This window comes from Phascolarctos cinereus, unplaced genomic scaffold (assembly GCF_003287225.1).
Source record: "Phascolarctos cinereus isolate Bilbo 61053 unplaced genomic scaffold, phaCin_HiC Scaffold_8;HRSCAF=390, whole genome shotgun sequence".
NCBI lineage: Eukaryota > Metazoa > Chordata > Mammalia > Diprotodontia > Phascolarctidae > Phascolarctos > Phascolarctos cinereus.
The window spans coordinates 8,426,915-8,445,236 of record NW_027556291.1 but is presented as its reverse complement, the minus strand read 5'-3'; the positions used below and the strand labels follow the sequence as shown (position 1 = coordinate 8,445,236).

The window sequence follows — 18,322 nt, the reverse complement described above, 5'->3', positions numbered from 1 at the left end:
CAAGAGAGCAGGTTGGAGCACCTAACTCTGCAGGGCCCTTGACGTCCTGGGCAGTCTAGGGAAGAGAAGCACCAGATTATTGAAGCTGGTATCATGCCTTCTATCATTCCATTGTTGCCAATTAGATTTGTGAGTTGCAATCTGAAAATGCCACCCCAAAGAGTGTTCAAAGCCTTAGTTATATGCATATAACTATATAACTATATATATATATATATAGTTATATGCATATAACTATATATATATATATATATATATTATATATATATATATATATATATATATATATAAAACTGTCTCTCTCTCTTTCTCTCTAGCTTTATTTCTGTATCTCTATCTATCTATCTCTAGCTCTGCCTATTTATCTATTTATCTATATATCTATATTTGTCTATATATATATATATATATATATATATATATATATATATATATATATATATATATATAGAGAGAGAGAGAGAGAGAGAGAGAGAGAGAGAGAGAGAGAGAGAGAGACAGTGACAGTGATAGCGATGTTTGTGAAAGACTGCAATTCATGCTCAGCTTCTTTCAGGAGAATCCCTTTTTAGGCTGGCCTTGATTGGTGTATCCAAAGTAAGCATGTTGGTGACTTTGTAACAAGAGTCTCCACTTGAAATAAAGTTAAGTGTCCGGGTCACAAACATGGCCCAAGCCTGCAGTGTGCCCCCCACCTTTGGCCATTATTTTGGGGTGCTATTATAATGGAAACCGAACAGTGCATTATAGTTCTTCCTAGGTTTTGTAAAAACATGATGAATATGCTTATTTGGACAGTGTGGACAGGTCAGTAAGAAGCAAATGCATTTGTTTTTGTCATTTGTGTTTCAGTGTATGGGACTGTCCTCTTCATGGCCTTATGAAAGCTGAGGCCTCTATAGAGGACTAGTGACATATCTCAGCTGCTTGGACAATGTAATCCTGGGGTCACCCAGTGTGGGCTCAAGAACAGTCATAAGCATCCTGTATACCTTATAGCGTGCCTCCCTGTAGCTTATAGAGTACTTTCTCACACGTTCTCTTGTTTGAACCATCCACCTGTGAGGGAGGCAGGCAGGGAGCAATATTTCCATTTTAGAGTTGAAATGGATGGATAGATAGAGGAAACAACATTTATTAAAGACTGTGATATGCCAGTCACTTTGCTGTGCACTCGGGATGCAAATAAAAGCATACTAGATAGTCTGTGCCCTCAAGAAGCTTACATTCTAATGGGGAAAGGGGAGCTGGCAATTAATAAGAAAATCTGGCGAGTGGATTTGGGAGTAAATGTCAGGCCCTCCTCACAGGGTGGGCCAGGCAAGCTTCCCCACTGAGGAGATAGGGGCTTTAGTTGACATTTTGCTTGAGACTGTGGCCAGTATGGGGCTGAGCTGGGGGTAGAGCTTTCTTCTAGACTGTATTGCCTCAAAAAACCCAATGATTTGAAAACCTGCAGGTTAACTTTTCTTAGTTAGAAGGAGTTCTTCATTGTCTTATTCTAATACTCTTCTGCAGAAAAAAACCATGATTTGCTCATTTTATTTACCAAAATGAATGGAAGAAAGTACACATGAAATGATTGGCAGGGCATTCTTCCGATTAGTTGAGGAGCTGGAGGAAGATATGCTACCCTCACCCCAAAGAATAGATGAATTATTTGATTTTGCTAAAGCAGCACACTTCTGTACTTTGGATAACGAAATTCAGTAAACATCTATGCTCATTGTAACAAAAAAGCACATTTTTGGGAATTGTTCTTAATGCAGTAAAACCAAAAAGAATGATAGTATCATAGATTTAGATCTGGAAGGGACCTGTGAGGCTATCTTCTCCAACCTTCATTTTACAGATGTGGAAACTGAGGCTCAAGTTAAGTGACTTGCCTAGTATTATGCAACTAACATCTGGCAGAAGTGGGATTTGAGCCCAAGGTTTCTTGTTTCTGACTCTATTTACCATACCATGTTGCCTCCCTAGTAAGTGGCAGAGATGAGATTTGAACCCCGGTCCTCACGTTTTTTTCTTCTTACCGTCTACTTTTAGAAGTGAGGCAAACAACAATAAGTCAAGTAATGTCATGGTTTCAGTTGTTACATTTGTAAAATGCAAGGGTTGATTGGATCGAGTGCTCCAGGGCCCCTAGTACTGATGTGTTAGGCTTCCTTCAAAAAGAGCCCCCTTAGTCACAACAGTATCATCATAACACATGCTCGTAATCTCCCAGATACATGTAACAAAAAGCTTCAAAATTTAGAGCTGTGGCAGGGGAGATGAATTGGAAACAGGATGAAGTCCGCAGCATCCCTGCTGCCCTGTCTGCTCCTGGAATTGTCCTGAGACTGCTCCCTGTGAGCCTGGAGAAGATGAGTGTCCAGGCCAATACTCTTATTCAATGTCAGAATTCAGCCATTCTCTCCATCTGTGCTCTGCTCTGCAGAATGTTGGCAAGAATAATGTCCAGAGATTGACATCCCAGGACTGTTTCCACCTGAACATTCAAAAACAGTGAAGAGAATAAGGAGAATAATAGTGCTAATACCAATAGTTCTCTTATATCTAATGTACTGTGAAAGGAAAAGTTTTGAAGGCTGTGGAAAAGTCCCCTTACCTTGGCAGTATACGTTCCAGGGACATCCACATAGAGGAGGAGGTTGATACACACATTGGCAGAGCTTGTTTGGTGTTTGGGAGAGAAGAGGTGTTCGCCTGCCCATTAGACTGAAGGTCTACAGAGCTGTTGTGCTGACGTCACTGTTGTATGGCTGTGAACCCTGGACAGTGTCCCAGCGCCACGCCAGGAAACCAAGTCGCTCCCATTTGAATTATCGTAGGAAGATTCTGAAGATCACCTGGCAAGGTAAGGTACTGGACACTGAGGTCCTCTCTCGAGTCAAACTGCCAAGCGTTCCAACTCTACTGCAGAGAGCACAACTCCAATGGACTGGCCATGTTGTTCAAATGCCAAATGTCCGTTTGCCTAAAAAAACTAGTTTGTGGAGAATTCACACAACGCAAGCGCTCACATGGAGGTCAGAAGAAGCGATACGAGGCCACTCTCAAGGTCTCTCTGAAGAACTTTGGAATTGACTGTGAGACATGGGAGACGCTGGCACAGGACTGCCCTGCATGGCGTGCCCACATGAAAGAAGGTTCTGTGCTCTCAGTAACTCAAAAGAAACATGAGATGTGAAAATTTAGAAAGATCTCCACTCCAGATGTTCATGTGGCCTATTCGTGCCCGACCTGTGGTAGAGCCTTCCGAGCTGACATTGGTCTGATCATCCATAGCTGGGCACACTGACCACTGACCCCACACAGTGATGTCCTCTTCAAGAATGAAGGAGATCAACCACTGTGAAAGTGTGCAGTCATGTTCAGAAATATTGCCCTGAACACAAAATGATCCTCCATTATCAGAGAAAGATAGAGTTATTAGTTGGCATCCTGGGAAAGGGGATCAATTTTTATTTTAAAAAGATTTTGAAAAATAAAAAGTAGAAATAGAAAGTCATTCTGTATAATGAATCCCCAGTTAATCAGAAATTCACTGAAATTCCCCATTTTTTAAGCTGTCTAGGAAATTGAAGTTTTATTATATAAATGCAAAATTTGGTCATTGGATTTGGGAGGGTTTTTTTTTTAAATAAAAATCAAATGAACCATTTTAGTCAGATTGAGATGAGAAACTGAGGAGATTGGGTTGTGCAGCGAACTTGGTCTTTATCTTCATGTATGGATCAGTGTTTTTGAATGCTCAGATGGTTTTTCAACATAGAACACGTTAGCTCAAGGGAAGAAAACACACTTTTTACATTGCCATAAGAAGCTCTGGCCCTTTAAGCCTGGCCTCTTACTCCAGTAGTTTTGGCTAAAGGCAGCTCCTGAAGTTGTCTCGGCCACTTTCCTGGTGTGACTTTCTTTGTACCCTCACAAGCAAAATGATATTCGTGGTGAGTTGGGGGACACTGCATGCTTGGCCTGGCCTCTTTTGAAAGGGGTCTGATAAGATTATACTTATAGAATACTCTCAGGAATTTGTCATTTGAAATACCAATTCCTGTGTTTTTATGATAAGCTACATAGATTCTTCTTTCAGCAGCCATAGTGAGGCAGCAAGAGGTAGTGGGACATTACACTCTTGGCACCTGAGGTCTTATTGTTCTCCCAGCCATTTTCAATCTGTGGCTTTATCTCACATTTTAGCATTCATTCCTTCCCCTTTCCCAGTGAACCTCTTAGCTTGTCTTTCACCATCGTTGAGATTTTGCCACCCGTTCTTCTTTGGTCTTCCAGTATGGTCAGGGGTATAAGATGTGTCTTTCTCCTTTTCATTTCTGACTGATGGCTCCTACTTTGTCATACATGTGCATGTTCTCACATTTGGGTATGTGTCAACAGATCTCTGGGGATACAGCCTTGTGTTCTTTTGTTGGCTGTGATTATGGATTGGAGTGGAGCTATGAGAGGGGAAAAGAGTTAGAAACCAATATCTGATCACAGCATATTTTTTAAAAGGTGCTTTGTGGGGACATGATGTCCATACAGTTTGAGTAGAAAAATGAGTTCAGAACAGGTGGTTGAGAAAAAGAGAAAATTCTTAAATTTCAGACAGTTGAAAGCTGCCATTTTGATCCAAATAAGAGAGCTCCTCCTCTGAAACAGAGGTGGGACAAGGCATTTGTACATCCTAGATGAGGATTGCAAATCCAGCCCCCTGTGGGGCCCTCAAAGGCTCTGAGCTCGCACTGGAACACGTATAATTTGATTCAGTTCAAAATAAATGTGCCTTGTGAAGGAAGTAGAATTTTAAGTCATGGAAGATCTTGTCACTTAGAAAAAGTCATTAAAAGGAAACCCCCATTGCACCTCCATTGTGTATTGTGCCCTAGCTGACTATTCTTGCACAATCCCAGCTCATTTTCTGATTGATTACCTTGTGAAAAATTCAGAAAGGAAGGGGTCCAATGCTGGGTTCCTCTCATAAGTCACATGTATCCACTGATAAGAAGCAAACAGATGCCCATTTCCCCCGTGGATTAAAGGCTTTTGTTCTGCCGTAGCCAAAGGGAACCTTTGGATTTTACAAGGTTCAACCCTTTAGACTTATCTGTCCTTCGTATTCTTAAGTGATCTGTCTGCATGATCGGTGCAGTGCGCCCTTGAGCGTGTTCCGTCTGAGCAAAACCCAATACCAGGCTTTTTCCGTGGAGTCTGAGGGGCACCTATGGGGTGGAGTTTTGGGGGAGGTCACTTATGGCCTGCTTCCAGAAGCCTTGACTACCTCTTTTCCTCATGGGGTTAACAAAACTTCCCAGCTGAAAAGAGGAACAGGGGGAGAAGAAGGTAGGATAGAATCAGCAGAGCTGTTGTCCTTTCTGGTGGTGAGTGATTCCCTTCACTTAGATCGGGCTGGTGATTTCACTGCATCTTTGAGCTGGTAGGGCCTTATGAGGCCATCCTTTCCAACTCATGCTTGAACAGGAATCCCCTCCACAACATACCTGACGAGTGATCTGTCATCCAGTCTATGCTTGAAGTTCTTCTGAGAATGGCGCTGACTGACCCTTGACCTAGTGTATTACTGCTCCTTCTCAGCTTCATGATAGCTTTGGATTTGATGAGCATGCCAACTATACCTTTGGCCAAGTCAGTGACTGAAATGAGCACAGATCCCTGGGGCACTCCACTGCAGACCTCTTTGCAAGGTGACAGCAAACCAGCAATGACTCTTTTGGATCAAGCATTGAAAGTTAGTATGGAAGCCAGATTATCATGTAAAAATCATTTGGGTAACAATTATATTTTAGATAGCACTTATTTGTATATTTAATACTTTATGTTTTGTATGGTATTTATGTTTTATATGTTTTCTTTATAAGAAAATTCCCACCTTTCCTTTGCTGGTTCCCATTCTCATTTGTGTTACAGTTATATGTATGTCTGTTTCCCCCACCCCCTCAGTCAACTCTTGAGCTCCCTCTGGGAAGGGACAGTCCCATTTTCCATCTTCATATTCCCAGTACCTAGAGCAGGAACCTGTGTGGAGTAGACACTTAATAACTGGGAATTAATTAAATTGGTGAATCCCTTTCTGTATTAAACACTTTCAGAAAATTCAAATGTTTGCCAACAGTTGAGTGCCCTAGTGCATTTTTTTGGTGTTTACTTGTCACTTATGCTCTTGGGTGGTGAAATCGTGATGGTAAGAGCTGTCTGGTTTTCCGTTGCTGGCCTGTGGTCACTTGGTAGGAATAGCAGATAGCAGGAACACATGGAGCTGGGTGCCGGGGTAGGGGTGGGGAGGTGGGGCAAGTAGGCGGTCAACCTCTCTGGCTTCTGAGTCTGCCTCCATTGCTCACTCAGTGGCCTTCCCACTCAGGTCTCAGTTGAGATCTCTATGAAATGACTGGGTTTTGTTCAGTGGGATTATCTCCTGAGAGCCAGGAGATGGACTGGTACAAATATGTCTCCATGAGTCCTGGTGCCCAGGACCCAGTCCTAGCCCCTCCCCTTGGGCTCTGGTGCATGATGTGGAGGGGAAGCATTTGGTGGGTAATATTTCACCAGTGCTCTGATGGGCATTTCGGCCTCTGTCCACTCAGCTTGTTTATATATACGTTCTTAATTAGTACTAGGCTGGGCACGCAGGCTCTGGTTTGTTGACTGCGGCTATAGGCTCCTGGCCTGTGCCAGTCTCTTAGTATTAAGGGAGGAGGAGAGTGCCCTACACTGTTCCTGGCCTCTCTGGGTTTAGGCCTTTGGTTCCAGAAACCAAGCCTTGTGATCGCAGATGCCGTCATGCTATGTCATGGGACTGGGATGCCACCAAGTTGGAGCTAGTGGTAACTTGATGTCTCTAACTAAGGCCATGGTTGACTAGAAAGGGAAGTGAGCATGAGCGAGAGCAGCTGAAGAGTGGAAAGACTGGGTCCCCTCTAATGCCCCTAGGCTCCCCTTCGTCCCCCCTCACGCAATCGCAGCAGATGGCTCCTTGGGAGAATCGAAGGAGAGACATGGATTGGAGTCATATGGGTCGAGGGGCCATGCATATGGGTCACAATCTGAACTATTGGAGGGAAGGCCCATCAACCAAGGCTGGAGTTTATCTTAAACAAGTGTGAGGTCAGAAAGAGGCTAGTTATTTGACATGAAAGTTCCCAGACTTCCCAGAGGCCTTATCATATGAGTAACTTGTATGGAAGGAAGTCTTAACCACATTGGAGGGGGTGGAATTGCCCTGAGGAGCCACCCAAGTCACTGTCTGCGGGCCAGAGCAGTCTGCTTGACAGTTGACTTGGAGACAAGCTATCAGACAAGGAGAACAATGTTGATGTGTTTGTAACTTGACATTGTCCAAGCTGTGGTATATGCTTGAGGAGGAGTCTAGGCTTGAGGGGGACCCAAGAAATTGGGCTTCCCTTAGTTAATTCCATTGAGATTGACCCAAGAAAATGGGAGGGATGAATGATTTTGGTGGGTCACAGTGACACTTCTGAGCTGATTGGTTTGGGAAAGATCAGACCTTGAGAACCTGCAGAATGGAGGAGGTGGGAGGAGGTGGGAGGAGTGGGAAGTCTTGGAAAATCGGATGAACACTGGGAGCCAGGACAGGCCATTGTGCATCTTAGACCAAGTTTGAGAATTGTGCCCTGGTGCCTGCTGCTCTGAGGTTTTGCAGCTTCACTGTGGCGCTGGACCTGACATCACAGACAAAGAAAATACTGGCGTGCCATAAAGAGAGCATTTTCTAGCATAAAAAGTTTTGAGAAACAGAGTTTTGGGTTTAGAGTCCCGAAGACGTGAGTTCAAATCCTGACTCACGTACTTACAATCTGTGTGTTCTTGGGCACATCTCTTAATGTCGCTGGGCCTCATGGATAAAATGAGGAGGTTGGACCTGAGGACTCCAAGGTCACTTCCAGCTCTAATTCTGGGCTTCTTCATTACCCTTCCTTGAGTGGCTACCTGCCTCACCTTCCCCTAGTCCTGGCTCTGCCTTGATTCAGACTGTGTCCTTTTGGCTGCTTTGAGGGAAGCTCAGCCTCCAGTCCAGGGGACCCTGCTGTTTGTAAATACCGCCCTGTAGGGTTACACTGAGCTGGAGAGACGGAAAGGGCACTGGACAGGCTAGGCAGGCATTTCACTTGTCTGGGCCTCAGTTTCCTCATTTGGTAAAGGAAGGGCTTCATCAAAGAGAGCTCTTAGCTTTGGGGTTTGCATTTCGCGGAGGTTTGCCGCATTGTGTGCTGAAAACAGGCCTGAGCAGTAAGTGAGTGAGATTTATGCGGTGAACATTGAAAATAGCTAGGCATTTCTGCCACAAAGGAGCAAAGCTGTGAACGCGCAGGCCACAATCTCAAATTTTGTTCTCCTGCTTTAGATTTTTTCACCTTTCAAAAATCTTATTATCCTGTGCCTTAAGAAGTCCTATAATTTCATTTGAGCAGTAAATGGTATTTACGAATACCATTGGCGCTCCGGGGTTTTAATAGGTAGGGGAGGGGCCACTGCCGAGAGGGGCTCTCCTCCATAGATTTTCCTCCTTTGAGGGGGTCTGGTTTTGTTGTTGTTGTTTCTCAGGGAGGTGGGGGTGTGATGTGGATTAGATTAAAATGAATTTGAATGTGGCGGACAGGCCTGCCTCCTGCCTCCTCCTACTAGTTAGAGGATGGAGACAGCATTACTAGGGAATTTGCAAACATGACATCCATCCTAGTCCAGTTTGTTTTTTCTTCTTGGAAGGCCTTTGGTGGACCTTCTTCAAGCCACAATGCCAGCTGCCTTTTGGGGTGTCATGGGGTAATGACTGTAGACACTTTTAAGTTGCGTTTCTGGAATTTTGAATGATCTGTTTTCAAATTTCGGAAATCGGCATCGGTTCTGTTCTAAGCACTTTAACTGTGTCTTTAAAACGTGTATGAGAAAACCTTTTCCCCTCCCCTTCCTCCTCCCCCCTCTAATTAGCTCCATCTTAAGCTCATAAATAATTTGGGGAAAGTAAGTAAAAGGCCATTTTAACTGGAAGCACAGTTTTACCTTTTGGTTACAAACCTGAACTGGACACTGTTGTGTACCCAGCTGGTAGTTGCTGGAGTGTTAGTGTGGGCCAGAAAGGAGGAGAGAGGAAGGCTGGTGGGGAGCAAGCCTGGCAGAGTGGTGAGCACCCTTGGGTGGGAGCCAGGAAGCCCTGGGTTCACAAGTGACTTTGGGCAAGGAGGCCTCAGTTTCTTCATCTGTAAAAGAAGGGATTGGGACTGGCCCGACCTCCAAGATACCTTCCAGCTCTAAATCCCTGATGTTTCCTCATGTGTCCAATGGGGACAAGAATGCCTAGAACCCCTGCCTCACAGAGGTGCGGAAAGGCCTATGGGATCTTGGAGCTGGAAGTGGCCTCAGCCACCATCCATGCCAACGCCACCCTTTTGCTGAAGAGGAAACTGAGGCCCAGGAAGGGGAAGCTGGACTTCAAGACTTCCCTCCCTCTCCGCTCTACTGCAGCCCTGGGGACAATGCTTCTGTCAGTCCGTGGGCACTGCTTGGCTCTGCTTGCATTGCTCAGCTCACTTGGCGGCGGCGGTGGCAGCAGCAGCAGCAGCAGCGGCGACGGCGGCAGCATTGGCAGAGGCGGCACCTCCAGAGGCGGCAGAGGCGGCACCACTAGAGTGGCAGCGACGGTGGCTGCGAGAGCAGAGGCAGAGGCAGCACCACCAGAGGTGGCAGCAACGGCAGTGGAGGGGCAGGCAGGCTGCTCAGCTCTCTGTTGGGGCAGCTGTGTGCTGAGGAAGTGGCCCAGGCCGCCGGGCAGCGGCCACAGCAGCGGCCCGCTCCTTGCACCCGGGTTCCCCTCCCGTAGGCAGGCGGGCGCTCCTTGGGAGCTGAGCTGAGCGCAGCGGAGCCCGAGCCTAGCCGGAGCCAGCGAGGAGCGAGTGAGCGGAGCCGCCCCCAGAGGAGCTGTTCTTTGTGCTGCCCCCTTCGCTGCCCCCGCCCCACCCGCCGCTGCTGCTGCTGCTGCTGCCGCCGCTGCCCAGCCTGCCTTGGAGGTCAGCAGCTGGCCCCAGCTCCCTACCCCTCCATCTCTGCCCTGCCTACCTCCCTCCTTCCCTCTTCCTCTGTCTGCCTCCTGCCCGCTCTCCATCCCTGCCCCCTGCCCTCCCTGCCTGGTGGACACCTGCTTGAGGGCAGCGGCTGTCTGCCGGGTGGACTCCCCCTACCTCCCCTTCCTCTGTACTTCAGGCAGGCTGCAGTGATTCGTGAACTGGGGTGGGGTTGGGGGTGGGGGGTCGTTGTGATGGGAAGGGGCGTGTGAGGGGAAGGGGGATTGCCATGGAATTGAGCAGGTTCCCTGATTATTAGGGTATTAGGAGCAGAGCCCTGGGCTGCTGCTGCTGCTGCTGTGCTGCAGGAGGTAGACAGGCAGGTGGGGAGGGGGGAGGGAGGGAAGGAAGGGGGAGGGAGGGAGGGAGGTCCTCGGGACTGCCCCAGATGTTGTCAAATGCCGGCGCAGGGGCTCATCCTGCCAGGGGATCAGCCTAGGTGAAGGAGAGCCCCCAGCCGGATGGGCACGCCATGCAGGCTTGGGCAGCCATCTGGGGGGTGGGTAGCTTGCACTTGGCCTTGGTCGCACAATGGATGTGAAGGACGGGCGCTGGGGCGCTGGGCGCTCTCCTTAATGGCATAGGCAGGCGGGGTGCTTGTTCAGAGCTCACATACAAGGCGCCCAGGCAGCTGCTGCTGCATTTAGTGGCCCAGCTCAGCCCAGCTCACCCCTGCCCAGCCCAGCTCAGCTGCCCTAGCAGTGGCCCAAGGCTATGCTGAGCTTACTAGCCCACTTGTATTGTTGCAGCTCCAAGGAAGACTGTTCAGAGGATGACAAGTGTATTCTGAGTAGGTAGGTGTGTGGCTTCCTTTTCGGCTAATGTCCCATCTCCGTCTTGCTTTTTTCCTGCCTCTATTGGTGAGAAACGAGGTTAAGAGGTATAAAGTGGAGGCTAGCTCCAGCCCTCCTTCCAAGGCACAGCCATGGCATTGCCAGCTTTGCCCGAGTGTGAGCCGAGCCGAGCCAGGGTGAACCCTGAGCTGGAGCTGCTTTTCTTAACTAAAGCTGCATTGTGAGCCCCCCAAAGGCATTTCTCTACCTCCTGCTGTCGCTGTATACCTACTGAGGTGGCATTGTTGTGGAGGTCGGGAGGCTAGCCTCCTCCGAGTAGCAGAGGGGCCAGGCGATGCCTCCAAGCCCTCTTTTCCTGGTGGGGAACTACGGTTTGAGGGCACTGGCAGCGTCTTTGGCAGCGTCTTTGGCTGGTTCGGAAGAGCAGTAGCAGCAGCAGTAGCAGCATCTGCCTCGGGCTCTGCTGTGGCGGGGGAAAAGAAGAGCTAGTTGGTAGTGTGTTATGGAAATGCTGTTTACTGTTATTGTAGTACCGCGGTGACAACATGCCTTTGAAATGGAAAACGAGCTCTCCTGCTATCTGGAAATTCCCAGTTCCTGTGCTTAAAACCTCCAGGTCATCTCCACTTTCACCGGCATACATGTAAGTGAAAGCAAATAGGGTCTAAAGGTGGTATTTCTTTCATGAACCGGGCTACCCAGTGGCCTGAAATGCCGTGTTATCTCTCTCTCCAGTGACATCGGCATGGTCAGATTATCCGTATGTGGGCTTTGCCTCCACAACCTGGCTTTTGCACCTTGAACTTTCTAAGTGATGAATGTTTTCTTATAGTAGTCAAATGCAAAGACGCATAAGAGTAAATGGTTTTGTATTGATTGAACCTTGACTATTTCTCATTGATTGGAAAGATGAATTTGGGGTTCTGAAGGTCCAGGACCCCCCTCTGTGACTTTTGGGGCCGTGTCTATCTTAAAGCGACTGCTGACTGGTGTTAGTCTAATGCTTCATTTTCCAGATGCCTTCTAGCTTCGGTGCATTTAACAATCTCTGGCAAATGTATACGTGGATTAGGAGAAAGTGAGCTTTTCACTGATGTGTAGTACTGCTATGGCATAGATAGTACAGGCATTTCCATAGCTCTGCTCTGGTACAGCGTTCAAAGTTTTCACGATTTGCAATGATGAAGCTCAAAGCCTCCAGTTGTAAGGTTGGGGCATTTGTGTTCTCTACATACAGTCGTGTGGTTGTGGTATGTCTATATACTTGCTGTAGAAATGTCAGTTTACCAAATAGATTGGAAATAAACATGTGCCAGAGTGTTTGGGGATAGCCTACTGGAGTATTTTGTTTTAATTAAAACATTTGTTTGGTGTGTTTCATTCACAAAGCTGTGCCTGCAAAAAGAAAATCCAGAAAGTGTAATCAACTGTTCTTTTTCCGTCCTGTCCATGAGCCCTTTTTAGGTGGAGGAGGGGGTGGGAAGCTTGTTTTTTTCCCATTTTTCTTCCTTCAGTACAAAGAAGGCTTTGGAAATAAAGCTGGGTCATATTTGCAGCCACTGTTTCAAATGTCCGTGCCCACTGACTAGTCAAGGAAGAGTATCAGCTCAAGGAGTCCAGGCTTTTGTTTTGCAGCTACATTTTGCTTCTTTCCCACTTAGTTTTTCTCTTCTCGGAGGTGGGGATGCCCAGTGACATCTTGATTGTGAGGGATGCTTTGAAGCCCCTCAGCTGCTGCCGCTGCTGCTGCCGCGGAGGCTCAGCTCGTCTCGAGCTTTTCAGTTGTGCAGGTGCTCCCTTTGGGGTCTTGGAAGCAGGGAATTGGTATAACTTGGCAGGCTTGTTGGCCACAGCTCTTAGTTTTTCCTTAGCAGATTACTATTCATATTTTCTCTCAGAGGTATTTCAAGTTATTCCATCTAAGCATATGTGAAAACGATTTTGCTTTCTACCTAAAATGATGAGCCCCATTGATGGAAGAATAATCCCTATAGTTATTGGAATGTGGTGGGAAGAGGAAAGTGACAGGTTGGTGAGGGTTTGAAATGTCCTTGGGGTGTGTGTGTGTGTGTGTGTGTGTGTGTGTGTGTGTGTGTGTGTGCGCGCGCGCGTGCATGTGCAAGCGAGCTCAAGAGCGAGCGTGTGCAGGGAGCCCCTGAGCTAATCAGAGGTGGCTGTTCCAAAGTGGCAGGGGCAAGCCAAAGGTGAATTCCTCCGAATTTACAAAAATCAGCGATTCTGATTTCATCTGATGAGAGATAGTCATGATTTCTGATTCCTGTTTCACTACCCCAAAAATGAAATCAGCAGCTTTTTTTTTTTTAACAACACTGTCACCAGTTTTGACAAAAACAGCAGTTAAAAAAAATCTTATTGTGCCTCTCGTATTATTTGCCCGGTTGGGTACAACTAAATTCCGCATCTTTCTGTGAATTCCTTGGTTTGCTTAAGCTTCAACCTCTTTGCCCTGGGGATATGAGGGAATCGGCTTAGGCTGCAGAGCCTAGAGAAATAGTCCAGCTCGAGTGTGCCGATGCTGCACTGGGGGGAGCACATCTGTAGAATATCAAATGTAATTGCATGTCTCCTGTTACCCAAGAGCACTTGGCCATGGCAGTGGACTCTCTTAGTCAGTTGGCACATCTGTCTTCTTTGCACAGAAATGTACAGAAGGCTTTTATATTTGCAGAGGCAGTATAGAAAGTCTGGGAAATCAAGCCTAAAGCTTGCCTTGGAAGTTTGTCATCCAGGTTTTTAAAGCAAGTGCTTTAGCTTTTTGTCACAAATGCTCAGTGAACAAAGTTCATTTCAGTGCCTGGACAAAAATCGCTTCTTTCTTAGCAGTTGTGTATTTTTGAAGCTTGTGGAGCTCGTCAGAGGAAATGACCTCGTAGCAGTATATCCTTTCTCAGGCAGGTCCAGACAGCCTAGTTACCATGCCCAGAGTCCAGTGTGATTCTGTTGGAGTGCCCCACCCCATTGGTGGGGCCACAAGTAGATGTGAAGCTGCCCAGTCTTTGGGGTCTGAAGATTTTGGGGTACAATTGAAAAGGTGACACTTTGGCCATGGGAAGAATACATTGGCAGGTTGTAAAACAATAGGTTTCAAACATATACAATTATCACATGTAAATGAGTGCCCACATAAAATTAGATATCTTTGTGTTCTTCTGCAGGACACTACAGAGGAAAAACCAAGATGAGCATTTGTTCTATACCTGTTTCCCTCCCTCAGACCCCATTAGCATCTACTTGAGCATAGTTCCTTGATTGGCGATGGAGTGGGGAGAAGCATTTGGCGGTAGGCCTCGACATTTCCAGACCTCTTGCTTGAGGTACATCTTGCATGTTCTCAAAGGCTGTGCTTAGATTCATTAGAAGTCAGTTGCAGTGACAGAATAACTCCGGAAGCCTGGAAACAAAAGTGCCTGCCTGTCCAGGGTGGGGAATGCTTCTCCCCAGCGGGCCCAGTACAGGGGGGAGGGTGCTAGTAGTCCTGCCTTGGCAGTGAAAGTGACAGTGGTGAGTGTTTTGTCGAGGGCTGAGGACCAGTCAAAATGGAGACGGACCGGGGCCTTCTGGCTTTAGAGTCTAACTGCTTTGTGCTTGCTCTCTGGGTTTGAGATTTTCGGTAAGGTCGCCACCTCTTTGAGGAGCTCACCTGTTGGTCTTGCTAAATGACATTTGCCTCACTGAGAACTGAAAAGAAGGGAAATAAATACCTCTTCATCTTGTGTGCCCTGAGCACTTCTTCAACACAATATTGGCATGGTGGATGGGGGACAGAGTTGACTGCATAAACACTTGGGAGATGGGATGGGCTAGCTCTGGATGGACTCATCCCTAAAGGTTCAGTTTGGGTCTTGTTAGCTATAACCTGCTTTCACTTCTGTTCCCTAAGCCATGCAGTGCAAGGCAGTCCACCTGAAAATGTTGACAGAAACACATTCTTTTAGTGCCTGTGCATTTGTTACAGCTGCTGCCCATCAGCAGGCTAAGTGGTGTCCAGCTTTACCTTCTGGGGCCGTCTAGTATTCTGCGTAAACAAATCCCAAAGGGAGAGACTTTGTTCCACAGGTCAATCAAGAAAGGTCCATTCAGGAAATTGAAGGTGTGTTTACACCTTAAGTGGCTCCTTCCTGGTATCTTGGCAGCTCACACTGAGCATTGAACTAATGATGGCTAATACTAGCCATCCTGGGAGATTGAGGATACATGACAAAAACAATGATTTGTATGCACTTGTCAAGGTTTTAGCTTTTAGGGGCAGAGGACAGAGAGGAAGGGGTAGTGAACTGGGGAAAACAAGTGACTGAATGAGATGAGGTTTGCAAAGCGTTCAGCAAGCATTAAAGAGGAGATGATGATGATGGTGGTGATGGTGATGATGATGGTGGTGATGATGGTGATGATGGTGGTGATGATGGTGATGGTGATGGTGATGATAGCCACTTCTCCCGAGCCTCAAACAATTTCCTGGAAATGGTGAAATGGAATATTGAAGCAGTAAGATAGCCAGCCACTCTCCCAGTGTGATTTTTCTAAAACAATGATTATGAAAGCAGTTTCTGTTTGTGACCACGGGTTTAATGAATGTCATTAAAGAAGACATTGTCTCCTTTGATCCCCAGTGTTCAGTTGATTTCCTTTTGGAAAGGCTTGTTGCATTAATACAAATGGAAGCTCGGATTTTGTCCCAAGACCCAGTTACCCCATAGATGAATATTGAGAAAGTTGCTGTGATTGAGTTGGTAGAACTTAGGGCTTCTCTTTGCCTGGCACAGAATGCCAAATTGTTCCTGGGAAGAGGGGAACTCTATTGTCTGCAGAAATGTTTCTTGTTACTTGGGTGGATATTAAAAAAAAGAAACTGAAAAGTAGATTAAAAAAATGTTGGCTTCCTGTGTTTTGTCCCTGAAGTCTTTTTGCTTTCTGATTTTCAGAGTTTTAGAAGGCTTTTCTTGTATTACCCCATCTATTAACATATTTAGTAAAATACATTTCACAATAATAGCAAATTAGTGATGGCAAATAGTACTTGAAGATGTGGAATCGTGCATACAAGTATGGGTGGGGAAACCAAAATCAACATTGCTATGTATCTGAAAGCTTGGAGCAGGCTTACTTTTGTTGGCTTTAACTCTCTTCACATATACCAGTGAAGATGTATGTATGATGTGGGAAAATAGCTTACTAATTCAGGTCATTTAGCCCAAGTTTGCAATCGCTTTTGGCCCGGTTTTTGGTGAATATCTGAGCCAGAAGGGACTGATGGTTGTCTAGTCCAGTGTTTTCTAAGCCAAACCATCCTGTGGATGTGAAAATAGCAAAATTGTGTCTTGTAGATTGCTCTGACCCAGGCAGCTTCATCCCAGTGAACAGCTGACCCTCTCCTTTCACTTTGCTCCTCCTAACCTCAGGGAGCCAGAAGCTGGGAGGAAGAGTCATTTTTTTAAGTTTGAAGAGGTTATAACAAAGGTTTTATGGACCAGTCAGAAGTCCCATCATTTGGGAAATGCACCCCCCCCCCGAAATCCTTCCTTATTTGACCCTTGATCCATGGGCATCTACACTGTGCCTGAATAGCTCTAGTGATGGGGAGCTCACTACTCCTCAAGGTAGCTCACTGTTTGGGGATACCAATAATTGTTAGAAAGGTTTTCCTTGTTTTGAGCATAAAGCTACTGTAGCCCTTTAGTTAATCCCTGAAATGGACACTCACTGGCCTTAGTTTGCCACCTGAAACTTCATGTCGGCTTAGCCGTCTTAACAGTTTTGAGCTCTCACTAAATCTTTCCTTCCCCAGGCTAAGCATTCTTAGTTACCTGAACCTATCATCATGTGGCCTGGATCCCCTGTGGTCACCAGCTTAGGACATGCACCAGCTTGTTGAGATAAGCATCAGTTTGTCAGCGTCCCTCCTACAACATGATAGCTGGAAGTGAACATGAAACTCCAGATATTATCTGACCAGTGCAGAGTACAGGGAGACTAGAATCTCTCGTTTGGAATCCTATAGCAAATTTTTCTAGCAGCCATTGTTGGCTCATGTCAAGCTTGTGGTTCCCTTAGACCCTTTGGTCTTTTTCACATAAACTGATTGCTTTCTACTCATATTTTCCCCCATCCTACCCTTGTGCTGTTGTTTGAACACAAATAGCAGAATTAAAATTTGATTATGTTTAATGCCTTCATGCCTGCGTCTTTGAATATTAATAGTAATATAATAATCAATTCTTGGATTGAGTGGTTCCTTCCAGAAGACTTACTGTTCTCATCCTTATGACTCCCATTGTTATGGTAGCTGTCTTTCAGTCTCTTGAATGTCTTTGGTGAAGGAGATCCTATTCATTTATTCTGTGGAAAGCAAGTGAAGACATGGCAAAGTTGGGCCTTCCATTGGTGTATGTAAGACCGAGGTTTCCCACCTGCATACATTGCTTGATGCCATCTCTCTCCAAGTTGATATCCTTGCCATTTTCAATCTTTCAAGACTGAAACCTGGCAAATAAGAGTTATATTCTCAAATAATCCAATTTGTAGGTTCTTGAAAAGCTCTTAGCACTGAAGCCTTGGAACATAATGAAATAGAAAATAACACCAGCTGCGTGTCCATGAGTGTTCGGGCTTCTTGGAGTTGGTATTTATGAAACAGAAAACTGAGCTTTTGAGACCTTCAGATTAAAAAAAAATCAATCAACTTTTTCTCTGTATTGTTTGTTTCCTTGCTTGAATGTAGCTTCTAGTTACTTCAAAGGGAAACTTGCCCTGGGGGGAAGGTAAGAAGAGCCCTGGGATTCCTCATTATCCATCTCAGCCTGGACCATCCTCACCAAGGATTCAAAGGTCCTGACTCAAATTTAGACTCAAGAGAGACTAAAAGATGGGGAAAATCTGCTTTAGCTTGTTTTCCCCAAGCTGCTTAGGGGCAAAAACTAAAGCATGATCATTTGTGAGTTTATTGAGAAGTTCATTTATGACATTTTAGGCAAATTTGTAATGTTTTCCTAGAGGTCATGATAGGATGATTTAGTAGCTGGGTATTTCAAATGTCAAGCACTTGACAGTTTCTGGATGAGTTTTGCTCCTCCTGGAGTTGAAGCCCAGCTGCCCTGTCTACTTCTGATCCAAGTTGCATGGCCTCCTCACTCTATCACACCTGAGGCAAGTGGGGCTTAGCTTGGAGATGGGTTTTCAAGGCAATTGGTGCAAGCTCTTCTTTCTTTTTCCTTATGTTTGGGCTCACTTCAAAGGAATATTTGAAAGCTTGTCAGGTGTAGGAGGACTTTAATTTAGTATATGTTGAGCTGGAGAGCCAGAGCTGGGACCAGTGAGTTGAAGACTGAGAAGCAAGTTGTTTTACTCGCTCTAAGGAAATACTTCCTAGTAATCATAGCTCTTCAACAATGGAAAGGGCTGCTTCAGGAAGTG

General features: G+C 46.0%; 1 protein-coding gene across 3 annotated transcripts in view; it reads left to right on the top strand.

The window, feature by feature from the left end:
• The window catches only part of KLHL13 (kelch like family member 13), a 137,720-nt gene that overhangs the window by 71,287 nt on the left and 48,111 nt on the right, over positions 1-18,322 (top strand). The window contains exons 1-2 of one of the 3 annotated variants that reach the window (XM_020963435.2): positions 9,702-10,043; positions 11,422-11,534. The exons of the other annotated variants lie outside the window; for them this stretch is intronic. Coding sequence (XP_020819094.1) covers positions 11,437-11,534 — 98 coding nt within the window. The 5' untranslated portion in view covers positions 9,702-10,043; positions 11,422-11,436. Of the gene's footprint in view, positions 1-9,701; positions 10,044-11,421; positions 11,535-18,322 lie in introns of those variants that run through there. 3 annotated transcript variants of the gene reach the window in all.